The sequence below is a fragment of the Scyliorhinus torazame genome, chromosome 19 (assembly GCF_047496885.1).
Source record: "Scyliorhinus torazame isolate Kashiwa2021f chromosome 19, sScyTor2.1, whole genome shotgun sequence".
Lineage (NCBI taxonomy): Eukaryota > Metazoa > Chordata > Chondrichthyes > Carcharhiniformes > Scyliorhinidae > Scyliorhinus > Scyliorhinus torazame.
Genome location: NC_092725.1, coordinates 83,458,290 through 83,475,019, shown reverse-complemented (window position 1 = coordinate 83,475,019; position 16,730 = coordinate 83,458,290). Strand labels below are relative to the sequence as shown.

At 46.6% G+C, this 16,730-nt stretch overlaps 1 protein-coding gene across 3 annotated transcripts in view; it reads right to left on the bottom strand.

Moving 5' to 3' along the window:
* Positions 1-16,730, bottom strand: part of LOC140396258 (interleukin-17 receptor A-like) — a 94,736-nt gene that overhangs the window by 64,755 nt on the left and 13,251 nt on the right. The window contains exon 1 of one of the 3 annotated variants that reach the window (XM_072484620.1): positions 1,605-1,677. The exons of the other annotated variants lie outside the window; for them this stretch is intronic. Coding sequence (XP_072340721.1) covers positions 1,605-1,658 — 54 coding nt within the window. The 5' untranslated portion in view covers positions 1,659-1,677. Of the gene's footprint in view, positions 1-1,604; positions 1,678-16,730 lie in introns of those variants that run through there. 3 annotated transcript variants of the gene reach the window in all.

Below are 16,730 nucleotides of genomic sequence, written 5' to 3'. Positions count from 1 at the left end.
GAAATCGATCCAAGTGATTTGCAATCCATGGCAACTTATATGGCTTTCCTTCTGCACTTTCTCTTCACAAAATCAGTCACATCACAGGTAAAATCATGCAAGGATGCATTTTCAATTGTCAGGTTTGCTGAACATGTCTTTTTCCCTTTTAAAGTGACTTAACTGTCTCTAGTTTCATCAATAACTTCCTAGGCGTGATTCAACCAACGTGTTACACCTGGCACGGACTTGGGCGCACTGGGTAAATAGCAGGAAAGGCCACAAATAGATATTCTCCCTGGGTACGAACCAGTTTGCAATTCACCCAGCCCGTTCCTGATGGAGAGTTCCGGATCTTGCTTAAAAGGTGCCAAGAATATTAACACTAATTTGCATTAATTTCAATCTCATTAGTGTCAATCTCATTCCCTTCTGGAAATTACGACAGCGAAAAATCATGCGGGCGTCGTTTAGTACTCCTTTTTAAAAAGGTGAAGCTGGCACAATGGCTGCTGAGGGGAAGCGAGTTGGTGAGTGCCATTTCCATTTTCTGCCACGTAGCACAAGGGTATTGGAACTGCCCTAGTGTTCGGGGGAGGGGGTCGAAGCGTTTCAGGTCAGGGTCGCTTCTGGGCAGCACGGTAGCATTGTGGATAGCACAATTGCTTCACAGCTCCAGGGTCACAGGTTCGATTCCGGCTTGGGTCACTGTCTGTGCGGAGTCTGCACATCCTCCCCGTGTGTGCGTGGGTTTCCTCCCACAGTCCAAAGAGGTGCAGGTTAGGTGGATTGGCCGTGATAAATTGCCCTTAGTGTCCAAAATTGCCCTTGGTGTTGGGTGGGGTTACTGGGTTATGGGGATAGGGTGGAGGTGTTGACCTTGGGTCGGCTGCTCTTTCCAAGAGCCGGTGCAGACTCGATGGGCCAAATGGCCTCCTTCTGCACTGTAAATTCTATGATAATCTATGACAGGGGAGGGAGTGAAGGGCTTTGCATCTGCGAGGCCCTCATGCCATCTTTAAATATTGTGGAGACCTATAACAGGAGCAATCTGCAGCCTGTCTGTCCCACCAAACACTTCCAGGACAGAGCCTTGCTGTGCCTTCAATGTTGAAAGTCAATTTCACTCCCTTTGATGTGACCAATCGCTAGGTTTACAGTTGAAGGCTACTGCAAATGATGAATAGCCTTGTTAGTTGTGAGAGAATTTCACAGCTGCAGGTTATGTTTGCTGCCTGTGCCTACAAATGCCTGGGGGCTGCTGTTGCTATTTCCTTCTATTTCTGTAGCTAGAAAGGGGACACTTTTTTCTAAGATGCCTCGGAGGAATAGGATGTCCCATCTCGCATCAGCGGCATCAAGAGGCCTGGTGAGGTCAGCACCCCTAAAGCAAAGAGCAGAACTGCATGCTATCATGCTTGTGTGCTGACTGGGAGTGAGTGGTGAGGGAGCGTTTAAAAGCAGCTCCCCCTTGTTACCGCGAGACGCTGAGGCGCGCGCGAATCAGAGAGTGAGACAGCCAGTAATGGCGAGAATGTCATGGGAGCTGATTTTTGGCACTAAGTGGGCCGCGGTCTCGTCAATGCTGCTATCGAGAAACACCCACCAAATGCATCCATACTTACACTTATCAATTTTTCCATTGAATTGCGCTTGAAATGAAGAGATGTCTTGTACATTTCTAATCAAAGGGACCTGTATCCTTTGTTATTGTTCGTGCCTCTGCGTCAACTGAGGTATAGTTTTTTCAAACTTCCATGACAAAACTTCTAACTTGAGGCTAACAATTGTGAAGCATTCAATAAAGATGTGTCAACATTTTGCAGTCATTTGTTGATAGCATTCAATCTTTGAAGTAAAGACTGTAATTTCATACTTTTCAAACTTCACTGCTAAAGATTTCACTTCACGTTTTCTCTGATTTTAATGTGGCTATGTCTGATAAGCATTCCTTTATAATCGACAAAGTTCACAAAGTACCCAATTCTCTTGTTTTTCAATTAAGGGGCAATTAGCGTGGCCAAACCATCCACCCTACACATCTTTGGGTTGTGGCGGTGAGACCCACGTAGACATGGGGAGAATGTGCAAACTCCACATGGACAGTGACCCGGGGCTGGTATCGAAACGGGTCCTGGGTGCCATGAGTCTGACTCCAACCCACAACCTCACCCTCTCCCTGGAAAGAAGATCAAGTCTGGTGGTCTGGAGGTGGGTGCAGTGGGCTGGGAAATTTCCTGATTCGCAATCATTGCTTCCGTAGAACAAAATCCAGCCTCTTATACCAGATGCCCAGAAGCTTGATTAAACAAGTAGGATTTTAGAAGTGTCTTAAAAGGAGGAAAGCGAGCTATAGAGGCAGACATGTGTAAGACGGATATTCCAGAGCTGTGTGAGGGGTGGGCGGCTAAGCATCCCAAAGTAGATGGGAGAGCATTGCAATTGGGAATGTACAAGAATTTATCTTGGAAGACCATCAGATTGAAGATTAGAATTGGAGATTGGAGACCACAAGAGTCATTTTGGGCAGCAATCACAGGATGATAAGAGAATGGGACTTGTTGCGAGTTAAGATAAGAGCAACAAAGCTCTGGAGGGTAGAATGTCAGAAACCAGGTGTGAATGCATTGGAATAGGTAAGTCTAGGAGGTAACAGAGGCATGAATGAGACTTTCAGCTGCAAATGAGCTGAAATAGGGGTGGTCAGCCATGTCACAGAGGTGGAAATAGGTACTTTCAACGTTGGCACAAATATAAGGTCTGAAATTTAAGTTGCGATCAAATGCAAACCCAAGGTTGCAAACAAACTGACTTGATCTCAAACTATTGTCATGGACACAGTACGAAGTCTTACAACACCAGGTTAAAGTCCAACAGGTTTGTTTTGATGTCACTAGCTTTCGGAGCGCTGCTCCTTAGGTGAATGAAGAGGTCTGTTCCAGAAACACATATATAGACAAATTCAAAGATGCCAAACAATGCTTGGAATGCGAGCATTAGCAGGTGATTAAATCTTTACAGATCCAGAGATGGGGTAACCCCAGGTTAAAGAGGTGTGAATTGTACCAAGCCAGGACAGTTGGTAGGATTTTGCAGGCCAGATGGTGGGGGATGAATGTAATGCGACATGAATCCCAGGTCCCGGTTGCTCTCATCCCACGTACTCCCCACATTGGAGATCTCTACTGCCTCCCGAAAATACATAAGGCCAACACACCAGGCCGCCCTATCGTTTCAGGCAATGGGACCCTGTGTGAGAACCTCTCTGGCTACATCGAGGGCATCTTGAAACCCATCGTACAAGGTACACCCAGCTTCTGTCGCGACACGACGGACTTCCTACAGAAACTCAGCACCCATGGACCAGTTGAACCAGGAACATTCCTCGTCACAATGGACGTCTCGGCACTCTACACCAGCATCCCCCATGACGACGGCATTGCTGCAACAGCCTCAGTACTCAACACCGACAACTGCCAATCTCCAGACGCAATTCTGCAACTCATCCGCTTCATTCTGGATCACAACGTCTTCACCTTCGACAACAAGTTCTTCATCCAGACGCACGGAACAGCCATGGGGACCAAATTCGCACCCCAATATGCCAACATCTTCATGCACAAGTTTGAACAGGACCTACTCACCACACAGGACCTTCAACCGATGTTATACACCAGATACATCGATGACATTTTTTTCCTTTGGACCCACGGCGAAGAATCACTGAAACGACTACACGATGACATTAATAAGTTCCATCCAACCATCAGACTCACCATGGACTACTCTCCAAAATCAGTTGAATTCTTGGACACACTCGTCTCCATCAAGGACGACCACCTCAGCACTTCGCTTTACCGCAAACCTACGGATAACCTCATGATGCTCCACTTCTCCAGCTTCCACCCTAAACACATTAAAGAAGCCATCCCCTATGGACAAGCGCTCCGTATACACAGGATCTGCTCAGACGAGGAGGAGCGTAACAGACATCTACAGACGTTGAAAGATGCCCTCGTACGAATGGGATATGGCACTCGACTCATCGATCAACAGTTCCAACGCGCCACAGCGAAAAACCAGACCGACCTCCTCAGAAGACAAACATGGGACACAACCGACAGATTACCCTTCGTCGTCCAGTTCTTCCCCGGAGCGGAGAAACTACGTCATCTTCTTCACAGCCTGCAACACGTCATTGATGACGATGAACATCTTGCCAAGGTCATCCCCACACCCCCACTACTTGCCTTCAAACAACCGCACAACCTCAAACGAACCATTGTTTGCAGCAAACTACCCAGTCTTCAGAACAGTGACCACGACACCACACAACCCTGTCATGGCAATCTCTGCAAGACGTGCCAGATCATCGACATGGATACCACTATTACACGTGAGAACACCACCCACCAGGTACGCGGTACATACTCGTGCGACTCGGCCAACGTTGTCTACCTCATACGCTGCAGGAAAGGATGTCCCGAAGCATGGTACATTGGCGAGACCATGCAGACGCTGTGACAACGAATGAACGGACATCGCGCAACAATCACCAGGCAGGAATGTTCCCTTCCAGTCGGGGAACACTTCAGCAGTCAAGGGCATTCAGCCTCTGATCTCCGGGTAAGCGTTCTCCAAGGCGGCCTTCAGGACCCGCGACAACGCAGAATCGCCGAGCAGAAACTTTTTGCCAAGTTCCGCACACATGAGTGCGGCCTCAACTGGGACCTGGGATTCATGTCGCATTACATTCATCCCCCACCATCTGGCCTGCAAAATCCTACCAACTGTCCTGGCTTGGTACAATTCACACCTCTTTAACCTGGGGTTACCCCATCTCTGATCTGTAAAGATTTAATCACCTGCTAATGCTCGCATTCCAAGCATTGTTTGGCATCTTTGAATTTGTCTATATATGTGTTTCTGGAACAGACCTCTTCATTCACCTGAGGAAGGAGCAGCGCTCCGAAAGCTAGTGACATCGAAACAAACCTGTTGGACTTTAACCTGGTGTTGTAAGACTTCGTACTGTGCTCACCCCAGTCCAACGCCGGCATCTCCGCATATTGTCATGGAGACAGATGGAGTTGGTAGCTAGGAAACTGAGTCTGGAGCAGGGGCTGAAAGCAATAGCTTCAATATTAATCAGAGAAATTTTCTGCTCATCCCTTACTGTAATACATTTCAGATAAGCTGTCTGATAATTTAGCAACAATAGAGAGGTTGAGAGAGGTGGTGGTGATGGAGAGCTGAGTGTTGTCAGCGTACATCTAAAAACTAATGCTGTGCCTTTGGATGATGTTGCCAAGGGACAGGATGTGGATGCAAAATTGGAGGGGCCAATAATAGATCCTTGGGCACACCAAAGATAGCAACAGTTCATCAGAGGTCATTCCAAACTCTCATAGTTCAATAAGCAAACTTTGAGTCAGTACTGACAAGGCTAAATCAGAAAAACTATGCAAGATGGGTGATGATATACAAATGAATCTGGTGGATACCGAAATACAGAACAATAATTCAAAACTTGATGATACAAAACCTTGGAGGTGTGACAAACACTGAAGATGGTACTGGTCTACTTCAACAGGCCAAAGATAGTCAGTAGAATAGGCAGACAAGTGGCAGATGGAATTTAGTGTAACGTGATGCATTTTGCCAAAAGGGACAGGGTGGGGCTATATAGATTCAATGGCACAGTTCTAAAGAATGTGTAGGGATAGAAGCACCTCAGAGCTATACATGTTTACAACATGGAAACAGGCCCTTTGGCCCAGCGTGTCCATGCCGCCCAGTTTCTATCACTAAGCTAGTCCCACTTGCCTGCATTTGGCCCATATCCCTCTCTACCCACTCTGCCCATGTAACTGTCTAACTGTTTTTTTTTTTTAAAAGGAAATAAATTGAACCTGCCTCTACCACTGCCTCTGACAGCCCATTCCAGATGCTCAGCACCCTGTGTGTGAAAAGATTTCCCCTCTGGTCGCCTTTGTGCCTCTCCCCTTAAACCTATGCCCTCTAGTCTAGACTTCTCTACCTTTGGGAAGAGATGTTGACTATCTACTTGATCTATGCTGCTCATTATTTTATAAACCTCTATAAGATCACCCCTAAACCTCCTACGCTCCAGAGGGAAAAAATCCCAGCCTATCCAGCCTCTCCTTCTAACTCAGACCATCAAGTCCTGGTAGAATCCTCGTAAATCTCTTCTGCACTCTTTCTAGTTTTAACAATATCCTTCCTATAATAGGGTGACCAGACCAATGTCTTGTACAACTTTAACAAGACGTCCCAACTCCTGTATTCAATATTCTGACCAATAAAACCTAGCATGCTGAATGCCTTCTTCACCACCCTGTCCACCTGCGACTCCACCTTCAAGGAGCTATGAACCTGTACCCCTAATCTCTTTGTTCTGTAATTCTCCCCAACTCCCTACCATTAACTGAGCAGGCCCTGCCCTGATTAAATCTATCAAAATGCATCACCTCACATTTATCCAAATTAAACTCCATCTGCCATTCATCGGCCTACTGGCCCAATTGCTCAAGATCCTGTTGCAATCTTAGATAACCTTCTTCACTATCCATTATGCCACCATCTTGGTGTCATCTGCAAACTTACTAACCATGCCTCCTACACATTCATCCAAATCATTAATGTATATAACAGTGGACCCAGCACCGATCCCTGAGGCACACTGCTCGTCACAGGCCTCCAGTTTGAAAAACAACCCTCCACAACCACCCTTTGGCTTCGGTCGCCAAGCCAATTTTGTATCCAATTGGCTACCTCGCCCTGGATTCCGTGAGATTTAACCTTTTGCAACAATCTTGCCAAAGGCCTTGCTAAAGTCCATGTAGACAACGTCGACTGCACTGCCCTCATCTACCTTCTTGGTTACCCCTTCAAAAAACTCAATCAAATTCGTGAGACATGACTTTCCCCTTACAAAGCCATGCTGACTTTCCCTAATACGCCCTTGCCTGTCTAAATGCCTGTAGATCCTGTCCCTCAGAATATCTTCCAACAATTTACCCCCTACAGAAGTAAGGCTAACTGGTCTGTAATTCCCAGGTTTATCCCTACAGCCCTTCTTAAATAATGGCACAACATTTGCTACCCTCCAATCTTCAGGCACCTCTCCTGTGGCTGTCGATGATTCAAATATCTCAGCTAGGGGGCTGGCAATTTCCTCCCTAGCCTCCCACAATGTCCTGGGATACATTTCATCAGGTTCTGGAGATTTATCTATCTTGACGCGCTTTAATACCTCTGGCACCTCCTTCTCTGTAATATGTGCACTCCTCAAGACATCACTTTTTATTTCCCCAATTTCCCTAACATTCATGCCTTTCTCCACAGTGAATACTGACGAGAAATATTCATTGAGGATCTCTCCCATCCCTTGTGGATCTGCACATAGGTGACCTTGTTTATCCTTAAGAGGACCTACCCTCTCCCTAGTCACCCCTTTGCCCTTTATGCATCTGTAAAAGCTCTTTGGATTGTCCTTCGCCTGATCTGCCAAGTCAATTTCATGTCCTCTTTTTGCCCTCCTGATTTCTCTCTTAACTCTACTCCAACAAGCCCTATACTCTTCAAAGGATCCACTTGATCCCAGCTGCCGATGCATGTCATATGCCTCCTTTATCCTTTTGACCATGGCCTCAATATCCTGAGTCATCCAAGGTTCCCTCCTTCTACCAGCTTTCCCCTTCGCTTTAAGAGGAATGTGCTCACCCTGAATTCTAGTTAACACCTTTTTGCAAGACTCCCACTTACCAGCTGTCCCCTTGCCTGCAAACAGGCACCCCCAATCAACTTTTGAAAGTTTCCACCCAATACCCTCGAAATTGGCCTTGCCCCAATTTAGAATTTTAACTTTTGGGCCAGAACTATCATTCTCCATTGCTATCTTAAAACTAATGGAATTATGGTCACTGGTTCCAAAGTGATCCCTCACTAACACTTCCATCACCTGCCCTTCCTTATTCCCCAAGAGGTCAAGGATTGTCTCTCTAGTCGGGCCATCCACATATCGAATGAGAAATTCCTCCTGAATACACTCGACAAATTTCTCTCCATCCAAACCCCTAGTGCTATGGCTGTCCCAGTTAATGTTGGGAAAGTTAAAGTCCCCAACTATTACCACCCTATTTTTCTGGCAGTTATCTGTAATCTCTTTACTTATTTGCTCCTCAATATCCCGCTGATTATTTGGGGGCCTATCGTGCAGTCCTATCTCTTAAGGTGGCAGGGTGCATTGAGGGTGTAGTTAGCAAAGCATTCAGGATCTTGGGCTGGAGCAGCTGGGGTTGTTCTCCCTGGAGCAAAGGAGATCAAGAATAAATTTGATCGAGGTGTACAAGATTATGACTGGTTTGGTAAGGCAGGCAAGGAAAAGTTGCTTACATTAGCAGATGGTACAAAATTTAGGAGACACAGATTTAAGATTTTGAGCAAGGAGATTGTGGCATTGTAGTCATCCCACCCGATTAATACTCTAGATGGTTCAGGGATTCAAATCCAACCACAATAAGCTGGTGAAATTAAACTTTAATTAAACATTTTGAAAGTGAAAGCTAGTCTCAGTAATTGTAACCATGAAAGTTTCATTGATTGTTGTAAAAACCCATCTTGTTCACTGTTGCTCTTTCGGGAAGGAAATCTGCTGTCCTTACGCATGAGTCAGGCCTACAAAGTGTAGTTGACAGCGATTAGGGATGGACAACAAATGCTGGACTTCCCAACCACATTCCATGAATGAATAACAATAAGATGCAGGGGGAACGAGAGGAAGAACTTATTTTTTAAAACGCAGCAAGTGGTAATACCTTTCCTTGGATCGCCGCATTGTCATGGTGGAGAGGCTTGAACGTCCCGTTGATCCCGAGAGCAATGCCATTGAGAGTCTGCACAGGGTCATCCATGATGTTAAGGTCAGAGGGGAGAAACCATAGAGAGCGAAATCCAAAAATAATCCTCAACGGTGGATCAGGTGAAAAATACTTGTATGATACCAATGACTGCGATGACGGATGAAAGCTGCAGCAGTAGGGAGATCTCCAGCTTCAAGGTTCCCTTGCCACTGGAACTAGACCTATCCTCTGTCAAGGACCATGTGTCTGCTGACGTACAACAGCAAACCCATAGTAAAAGATGTCTTGCACCAGGTGTATACCTAGAGGAAAGCAACATACCCCTCCACACAGACAAATCCTGCATTGATCGGCGGGAGGTGACGGGGACAGAACTCTGAGATCTGGAAATCCCTAGCTTCGGACCGGCATGTACACGGTGGAGTTTGATTCAGTTGGTTCACTCTTGGAATAGGAGAGCACTTCAGTAGCTTTCTTCACGACTGAGCAGCACTCTTCAGGATCCACTATGCTCACCTCGCATGGGGCAAGAGCTAGAAAAGGTGCCCTAAAAATAGTCTGTTTCATCCTCAATGTGGCTGGAAAACCGCATCAAGCAGGCTCATCTACCCGCAGTTAGAAAATCAAGTTAAACTCAATTTCAGAACCTGGAAGGTATGAACCCTCATGGATAATAAGCAAAACTATCAACCGGAACAGAGAGCTGCCCTTGTTGCCCATGAATTCGGGCACCTGACGTCATTGACCTGCAAGAGACCCGAAGAGCAGACGAAGGGCAGCTGGTGGTGCTTACATCTTCTTCTGGAGAGGAAAACCCAAGAATTAACCCAGAATGAATGGAATTGCATTTGCCATGAAGAACAAACTCGCGAACCGACTTTCAGAGTTCCCTGTTGGCATCATCGAGCACCTCATAACCCTCCATCTGAATCTTGCCAAGACCAGCAGGCAACGGTCGTGAGTGCCCACGCTCCAATCCTTTATGCCAATGATGGTCCAAAGAAGGCTTCTACTCCACCGTGGACAACATACTCCCCAACATTCCTGAGGAATTAGCAAAACCATACCTCAAGAAATCATCTGTACACTGCTGTTCCAGAGTTAAGTTTCTTCTTTATAGGCTGTTAACCAGAGGCACTGACAATGTACAGAGCTAACCAGCATTGCTTTGTCTTGCCCTGGATTCTCCTGAGCAGCACGCTCCAGCAGCTTTAGATATGGGATCCTGACCAGTAGGTACACTGCCTATGTGTGTCTCGGGCCGTCTTTCCTCCTAACAAAATGATCCAAGTCCTCTTGCCTTGCTTGATAGCAGCTACAAAATGGAAAACGCTCTCCTCTATGATTTGGCACCAAAAGCACGTACATACAGTATGTTTGACATGAAGTGAACTGCAGGGTACGTGACCTGTTCACTGGTGCCTCATTTTGTTCTCATTTAAAAGTCGGTAGCAGGTGCCATTCTCAATTTAAATGCCAGGTGTTGGGTGCTTCTCCCGTGATTGGGAGCACCGTGGGAAAGGTGCGACTGATCCCTCTCTGACTCTCCCAACATCCGCCCTGCAAGTCGTGACCTGCACTTTAAAAAAAATCCTGGTTTAGGTCAAGGTTGAAAAGGCGGTCCGGAGTGGAGTGGCCTTGAAGGAACCCAAACTGAGCACTGATGAGCAATTTACTGCTTGAAACTACTATAGAGGACACCTTCTTCACTTTTCTGATGATTGAGTGTGAACTGATGGTTTTGTAATTTGCTGGATTGGATTAGTTCTGCGTATAGTGGATAGGACATACCTGGGAAATTTCCCACACTGTCAGGTAGATAGATACCAGTGTTTTTGCTGTACTGGAACAGCTTGGTTAGGGCCCTGGCTAGTTCCGAAGTATTTCAGTACAATGCTGATGTGTTGTGATCCTTTGCTATGTGTAATATACTACCTTCCTGTTAGTAGCTAAATGAAGTTTGCTCTTTTATTTTATTGGGTTTATGTCAGTGGCGTCAGTAAAATCCAGACTTGGATTAAAAAGTCTTGGCAAATATAAATTCTGATATGTATTTGTCAAAAATAGAGAAGGGGCAGAGAAAGTTCATAGTACCATATGCAAATTAGATAACCAGATTAAATCTGACTCAACAGACAGATAATGAAACACTAAATTACAGAGTTTCCTTGATTTGCAATTCTGGCAGTTCTAAAATTCCCCTTCATAATTCATAGTCATTAAGTTTATTGCATCATTTTGAGTGAGGGAAAGAATGGTGTTTATAGAGCCAGGTTAGTCTTCTAAGGAAACACGAGCAGTATACCTTAACATAGAACATACAGTGCAGAAGGAGGCCATTCGGCCCATCGAGTCTGCACCGACCCACTTAAGCCCTCATTTCCACCCTATCCCCGTAATCCAATAACCTCGCCTAACCTTTTTGGTCACTAAGGACAATTTATCATGGCCAATCCACCTAACCTGCACGTCGTTTAACTGTGGGAGGAAACCGGAGCACCCGGAGGAAACCCACGCAGACATGGTGAGAACGTGCAGTCTCCGCACAGTCAGTGACCCAGCGGGGAATTGAACCTGGGTCCCTGGTGCTGTGAAGCCACAGTGCTATCCACTTATGCTACCGTGCTGCCCTAAGTACAATGGGATGTGTGTGATCGAGAAGTAGGCATACTTTGTATAATTAGTTGTGAAAGACTAAGTTTACTAACTGACTGAAATGGAATTATATTCACAATTTTGTCATACCTATTGTTCGTATTCAGTTGTAGGCAGTACTGAAAAGCATCATTTCAGTAAGACAACATGGAGCGCACACATGATGAAGAGAAGGATATAATTAGAGGGTTTTTTTTAAAAAAAGGCGTAAAACTACATTGGCCCAAATTTTGCTGAGCGGTGAAAGAATGACGGCTCACCTTTCATTATGCTTACAGCTGCCCAGATTATTTGTGTGCTTTTGAGTGGCAACTTGGTGTCATCAGACATCTGATCCAGCACAAAGACCCCTTTCTGGGATCTATGACACATGAACAGGGCAAGCAACAGCAAACCAAATTGAAGAATCCAAATTAGAAAATATCAATTAAAATATTTAATTCAACACCCAGTTAGGATAGTCACGTGGAACGTGAGGGGGGTGGGAGGCCCACTCAAGAGATCAAGGGTGCTTGCGCATCTTAAAAGTTTGAAGGCCGATGTAGCAATGCTGCAGGAGACTCACCTCAGGGTGAATGACCAAGTGAGACTTAAAAAGGGCTGGGTTAGTCAGGTGTTTCATTCTGGATTTGACAGAAGAACCCGAGGGGTAGCGGTAATGGTCAGAAAAAGGGTACGGTTCCAGATGGTGAAGGTGGTTGCAGATCAGGGGGGTAGATATGTGATTATGACAGTGGTGCTGGAGGGGAGGCTAGTGACGCTGGTAAGTGTATATGGTCCCAATTGGGACGATGTGGGATTCGCAAAAGTGTGTGGAGCCATCCCCGACTTGGACACACACGAACTGATAGTTGGGGGGGGGGGGGAAAGAGAAGAGACAGGAACTTGGTGCAGGTCACGGCCGCGCCCGCTGGTCCCGTCAGGGGGGGCGAAGGCGCTGGTTGGGCTAATGGGAGGGGTGGACCCTTGGAGATTTCTGCACCCAAGGGAGCGGGCGTACTTGTTTTTCTCAGCAATCCATAAGGTGTACTCGTGGATTGACTTTTTTGTGGTGGGGTAGGCGCTGCTGGCTGGGGTTAAAGGGTCAGAGTACTCGGCAATTGCAATATCAGATCATGCTCCGCATTGGGTGGATATGGTACTGGAGAAGGGGATGGTACAGAGACCAGGGTGGAAGTTAGATGCGGGACAGTTGGGGGACCGAGGGTTCTGTGACAAAATTGAAAAAGTAATCGAGGATTATGTAGGTTTTAACTGCACAGGTGAGGTGTCAAAGATGGTTGTCTGGGAGGCTTTAAAGGCGGTGGTGAGGTGAGGTGCGGTGATCTCATTCAAGGCTAAGCTAGACAAAGAGGAGAGGTTGGAGCATCAGAGGGAATAGATAAGATGCTGGAGGTAGACAGGAGATATGCAGACGATAGGGACCCAGCGCAGTTGGAAAAGAGGAAGGAAATCCAGGCGAGGTTTGACCGACTATCTACCAGGAAGGCGGTACACCAATTGAGGCGAGCAAGGGGGGCAGTTTACGAGCATGCAGAGAAGGCGGGCCGTATGTTGGCGGGTCAGCTCCATAGAGAGGCTGTGGCAAGGGAAATTGTCCAGGTGCAGGACAGGGAAGTTGGTGGAAGTTGGTGGTAGCTCCAGATCAGATTAACAAGATATTTAAGGAATTCTATGAGAGGTTGTATTGGTCAGAGCCACCTGGGGGAGGCCGGGAGATACAGGAATTTTTAGATGGGCTGGAGTACCCGAGGTTAGGGGAGGGGGACAGGGCTACATTACAGGGGGCGATAATGGAGTAGGAGATAAAAGACACGATTGGGAGGATGCAGTCGGGGAAGGTGGCAGGGCCGGATGGGTTTCCGGTGGAATATTATAAAAAATTCAAAAATAAGCTGGTACCGCTGATGGTGGGGATGTTTGAGGAGGCAATAGGGAAAGGGGTGTTACCACAAACTTTGGGGCATGCATCAATTTTCCTGTTACTTAAGAATGATAAAGATCCGGGTCGTATAGGCCCATATCACTTTTAAACGTGGACGAAAAGATATTGGCGAAGGTACTGGCAGATAGGCTAGAGGAGTGCCTCTCGAAGGTGATAGATGAAGATCAGATAGGGTTTGTGAGAGGAAGGCAGCTCTTTTCGAACATTAGGAGGGTATTGAACGTGGTTATGGTACCGGCGGAGGGGAAGGAAACAGGTGGTTGTGGCATTGGACACTGAGAAAGCGTTTGACCGGGTAGAATGGGGGTACTTGATGCCAGTTCTAGAGTAGTTTGGAATTGGACCCAGGTTTGTGGACTGGGTAAAGCTATTATATAAAGAAGCCGAGGGCCAATGTCTGCACAAACAACATCAGCTCACAATACGTTCCTCTCCACCGAGAGACTAGGCAGGGATGTCCTATGTCTCCCCTGCTGTTTGCACTCGCGATTGAGGCATTGGCCATCGCATTAAGAAGTTCAGGGGTATGGAAAGGGATAGTACGGGGGGGGGGGGGGGGGGGGCGGGGATAGAGCATAGGGTGGCCTTATATGCCGATGACTTGTTATTATACGTGTCGGAACCAAATGTGTCAATAGGGGAAATACTGGAGCTGCTTCGGGTGTTTGGGCCTTTCTCAGGGTACAAATTAAATCTAGGCAAGAGTGAATATTTTGTGGTGTCTCAGCCAGTGGTGGGGGGGGCTGCCATTCCATAAGGCAGGGCCTCACTTTAGATACCTGGGGGTGCAGGTTGCTCGAGATTGGGGGGGCTCCGTAGGTACAACATTTGGTGGGGAGGGTGACAGCTGATCTGTCAAGGTGGGATGGTCTCCCTCTGTCATTGGCGGGTCGGGTACAGGCGGTTAAAATAAATGTGCTTCCGCGATTCCGGTTTAGTTTTCAAGGCCGATTTTCCTGCCAAAGGCATTTTTAGAGAGCTTCAAGGGATGATTACCTCATTTATGTGGGGAGGGAAGGTGGGCAGAAATAAAAAGGTGCTATTATAGAGAGGAAGGCAGGCAGGGGGTTTGGGTCTTCCAAACCTGATGTATTATTACTGGGTGGCGAATGTGGAGAAGGTACGGAGCTGGGTCAGAGGGGTTGACTCTCAATGGGTCAGAATGGAGAAGAGTTTGGGTAGGGAGTCGGGATTGAAGCGCTAGCGACAGCGCCGCTCCCGACAGCCCCGGGGAGATACTCAGGGAGTCTGGTAGTAATAGCTTCGTTGAGAATTTGGAGGCAGTTTCGACAGCACTTCGGGTTGGGGGCAGGGTCAAGGGAAATGCCGATTCGGGGGAACCATAGCTTTGAGCCAGGGAAGTGGGATGGAAATTTTCGGAGATGGGAGGAGAAAGGAATTAGGACACAAAGATTTATTTCCTAGTGGTCGTTTTGTGGGATTGAAGGAGCTGGGGGCGAAGTATGGGCTGGAGCAGGGGGAAATATTTAGATACATGCAGGTTCGAGACTTTGCCAGAAAGGAAATACAGAGCTTCCCAGTAGCGGCGGCTTCCACATTGCTGGAGGAGGTGCTGACGACAGGGGGACTGGAGAAGGGAGTAATATCGGCGGTTTACGGGGCTATTTTGGAGGAGGAGAAAGCGCCGCTAGAAGGGATCAAGGCAAAGTGGGAGGAAGAGTTGGGAGAGGATATGGAGGAGGGGTTCTGGTTTGAGGTGCTCCGGAGGGTGAACGCCTCCACCTCATGTGCGAGGTTGGGGCTGATACAGCTGAAGGTGGTGTTAAGAAATAGGTGTTTAAGAAATGTACCTTTAAGAAATGGGTGTTTATCAGTGATGTCAGAGTGTGGGTGGAGCAGGGCAGTCTGTCAGCTTTTTACTTTCGTTTTAGGCTGTTTGCTGCAGGGTGTGTTTTAGTTTCGTTTTCAGTGTTGTAGCTGAAGCCAGAAAAAGCAGGTGTACTGTTGCTCTCTCTGCCATGAAAAGACCATCTCTTGATCATTTGGTGAATTCGGAATTATAAATGTTTTCAGTAGTGAATGTAGACCTAATGTGCTTCTATTAAAAGGTGTTTCTTTTGTCTTCTGGATGTTGTTTGGGAAGTTATTAAGGATTACTTAGTGTTGTATTCTTTGGGGGTTGTATTTGAATTGATGGTTGCTATGATGTTCACTATGTTTTAAAAAGGTTAACTTTGAGTTCATAGAATAAACATTGTTTTGCTTTAAAAAATACTTTTCCATTTCTGCTGTACCGCACCTGTAAAGTGGGCCGTGTCCTCCCCATCCCACAATCTATCAAAAGTTGTGGGTCAGGTGAACTCCATGATACACTTTGGGCTTCTCTAAACCCTGGCCCATAACAGTGTCTGGAGCGCACTTTACAAGGGCGAGGATGAGCCAGCTCTTTGAGGGGGTAGAAGACGTGTGCGAACGTTGCGGGGGGGGGGGGGGGGGGGGGGGGTGCAAACCACGTTCATATGTTTTGGTCCTGTCCAAAGCTGGAGGATTACTGGAAGGAGGTGTTTAGGGTAATCTCTAAAGTGGTGCACATGAAACTGGACCTGGGCCCTCAGGAGGCCATATTTGCGGTGTCGGACCAGCTGGGGTTGGAAACGGGTGCAGAGGCAGACTTTGTAGCCTTTACCTCGTTGATCGCCCTAAGGCGGATCCTGTTAGGGTGGAGATCAACCTCTCCACCCTGTGCCCTGGCGTAGCGGGGTGACCTGCTGGAATTCTTAATGCTTGAAAAGGTCATATTTGAACTGAGGGGACGGATGGAGGGGTTCGACAATTCACGGGCGTTATTCATTATGCACTTTTGAGAATTGGATTACATTGAACATTGTGTGGGGCGGGGGGGGCTGGGGACTGTATGTGTTAATGGTTATTATGGGTGATTCCTGTTTGTCATTTGTTTGTGTTAAATGGCGGGTTTGTTTATGTTAACATGCGGGCCAATGTTTGGGGTTTGGTGGGAGAATGAAATGAAATGAAAAATGTTACTGATATGGGGACTGACACTCCATTCGTTACTGATTATTGTTTATTGTTGGGTAAATTTGGGAGAAAATGTGAAAAAGGAGAAAGAAAATATATTTTAAAATATATATATTTAATTCAATGCAAACTTAACTATAGAAAACAAAATAAAGGGAAAGAAAGATGGCATTAAAGGAAAAATTAGCTACTGAAAGAAAAAGTGAAAAAGTTCTTTTAATTTTTATAAAATTTCCAACAATAACTAAATACTGAAGGGATGTATC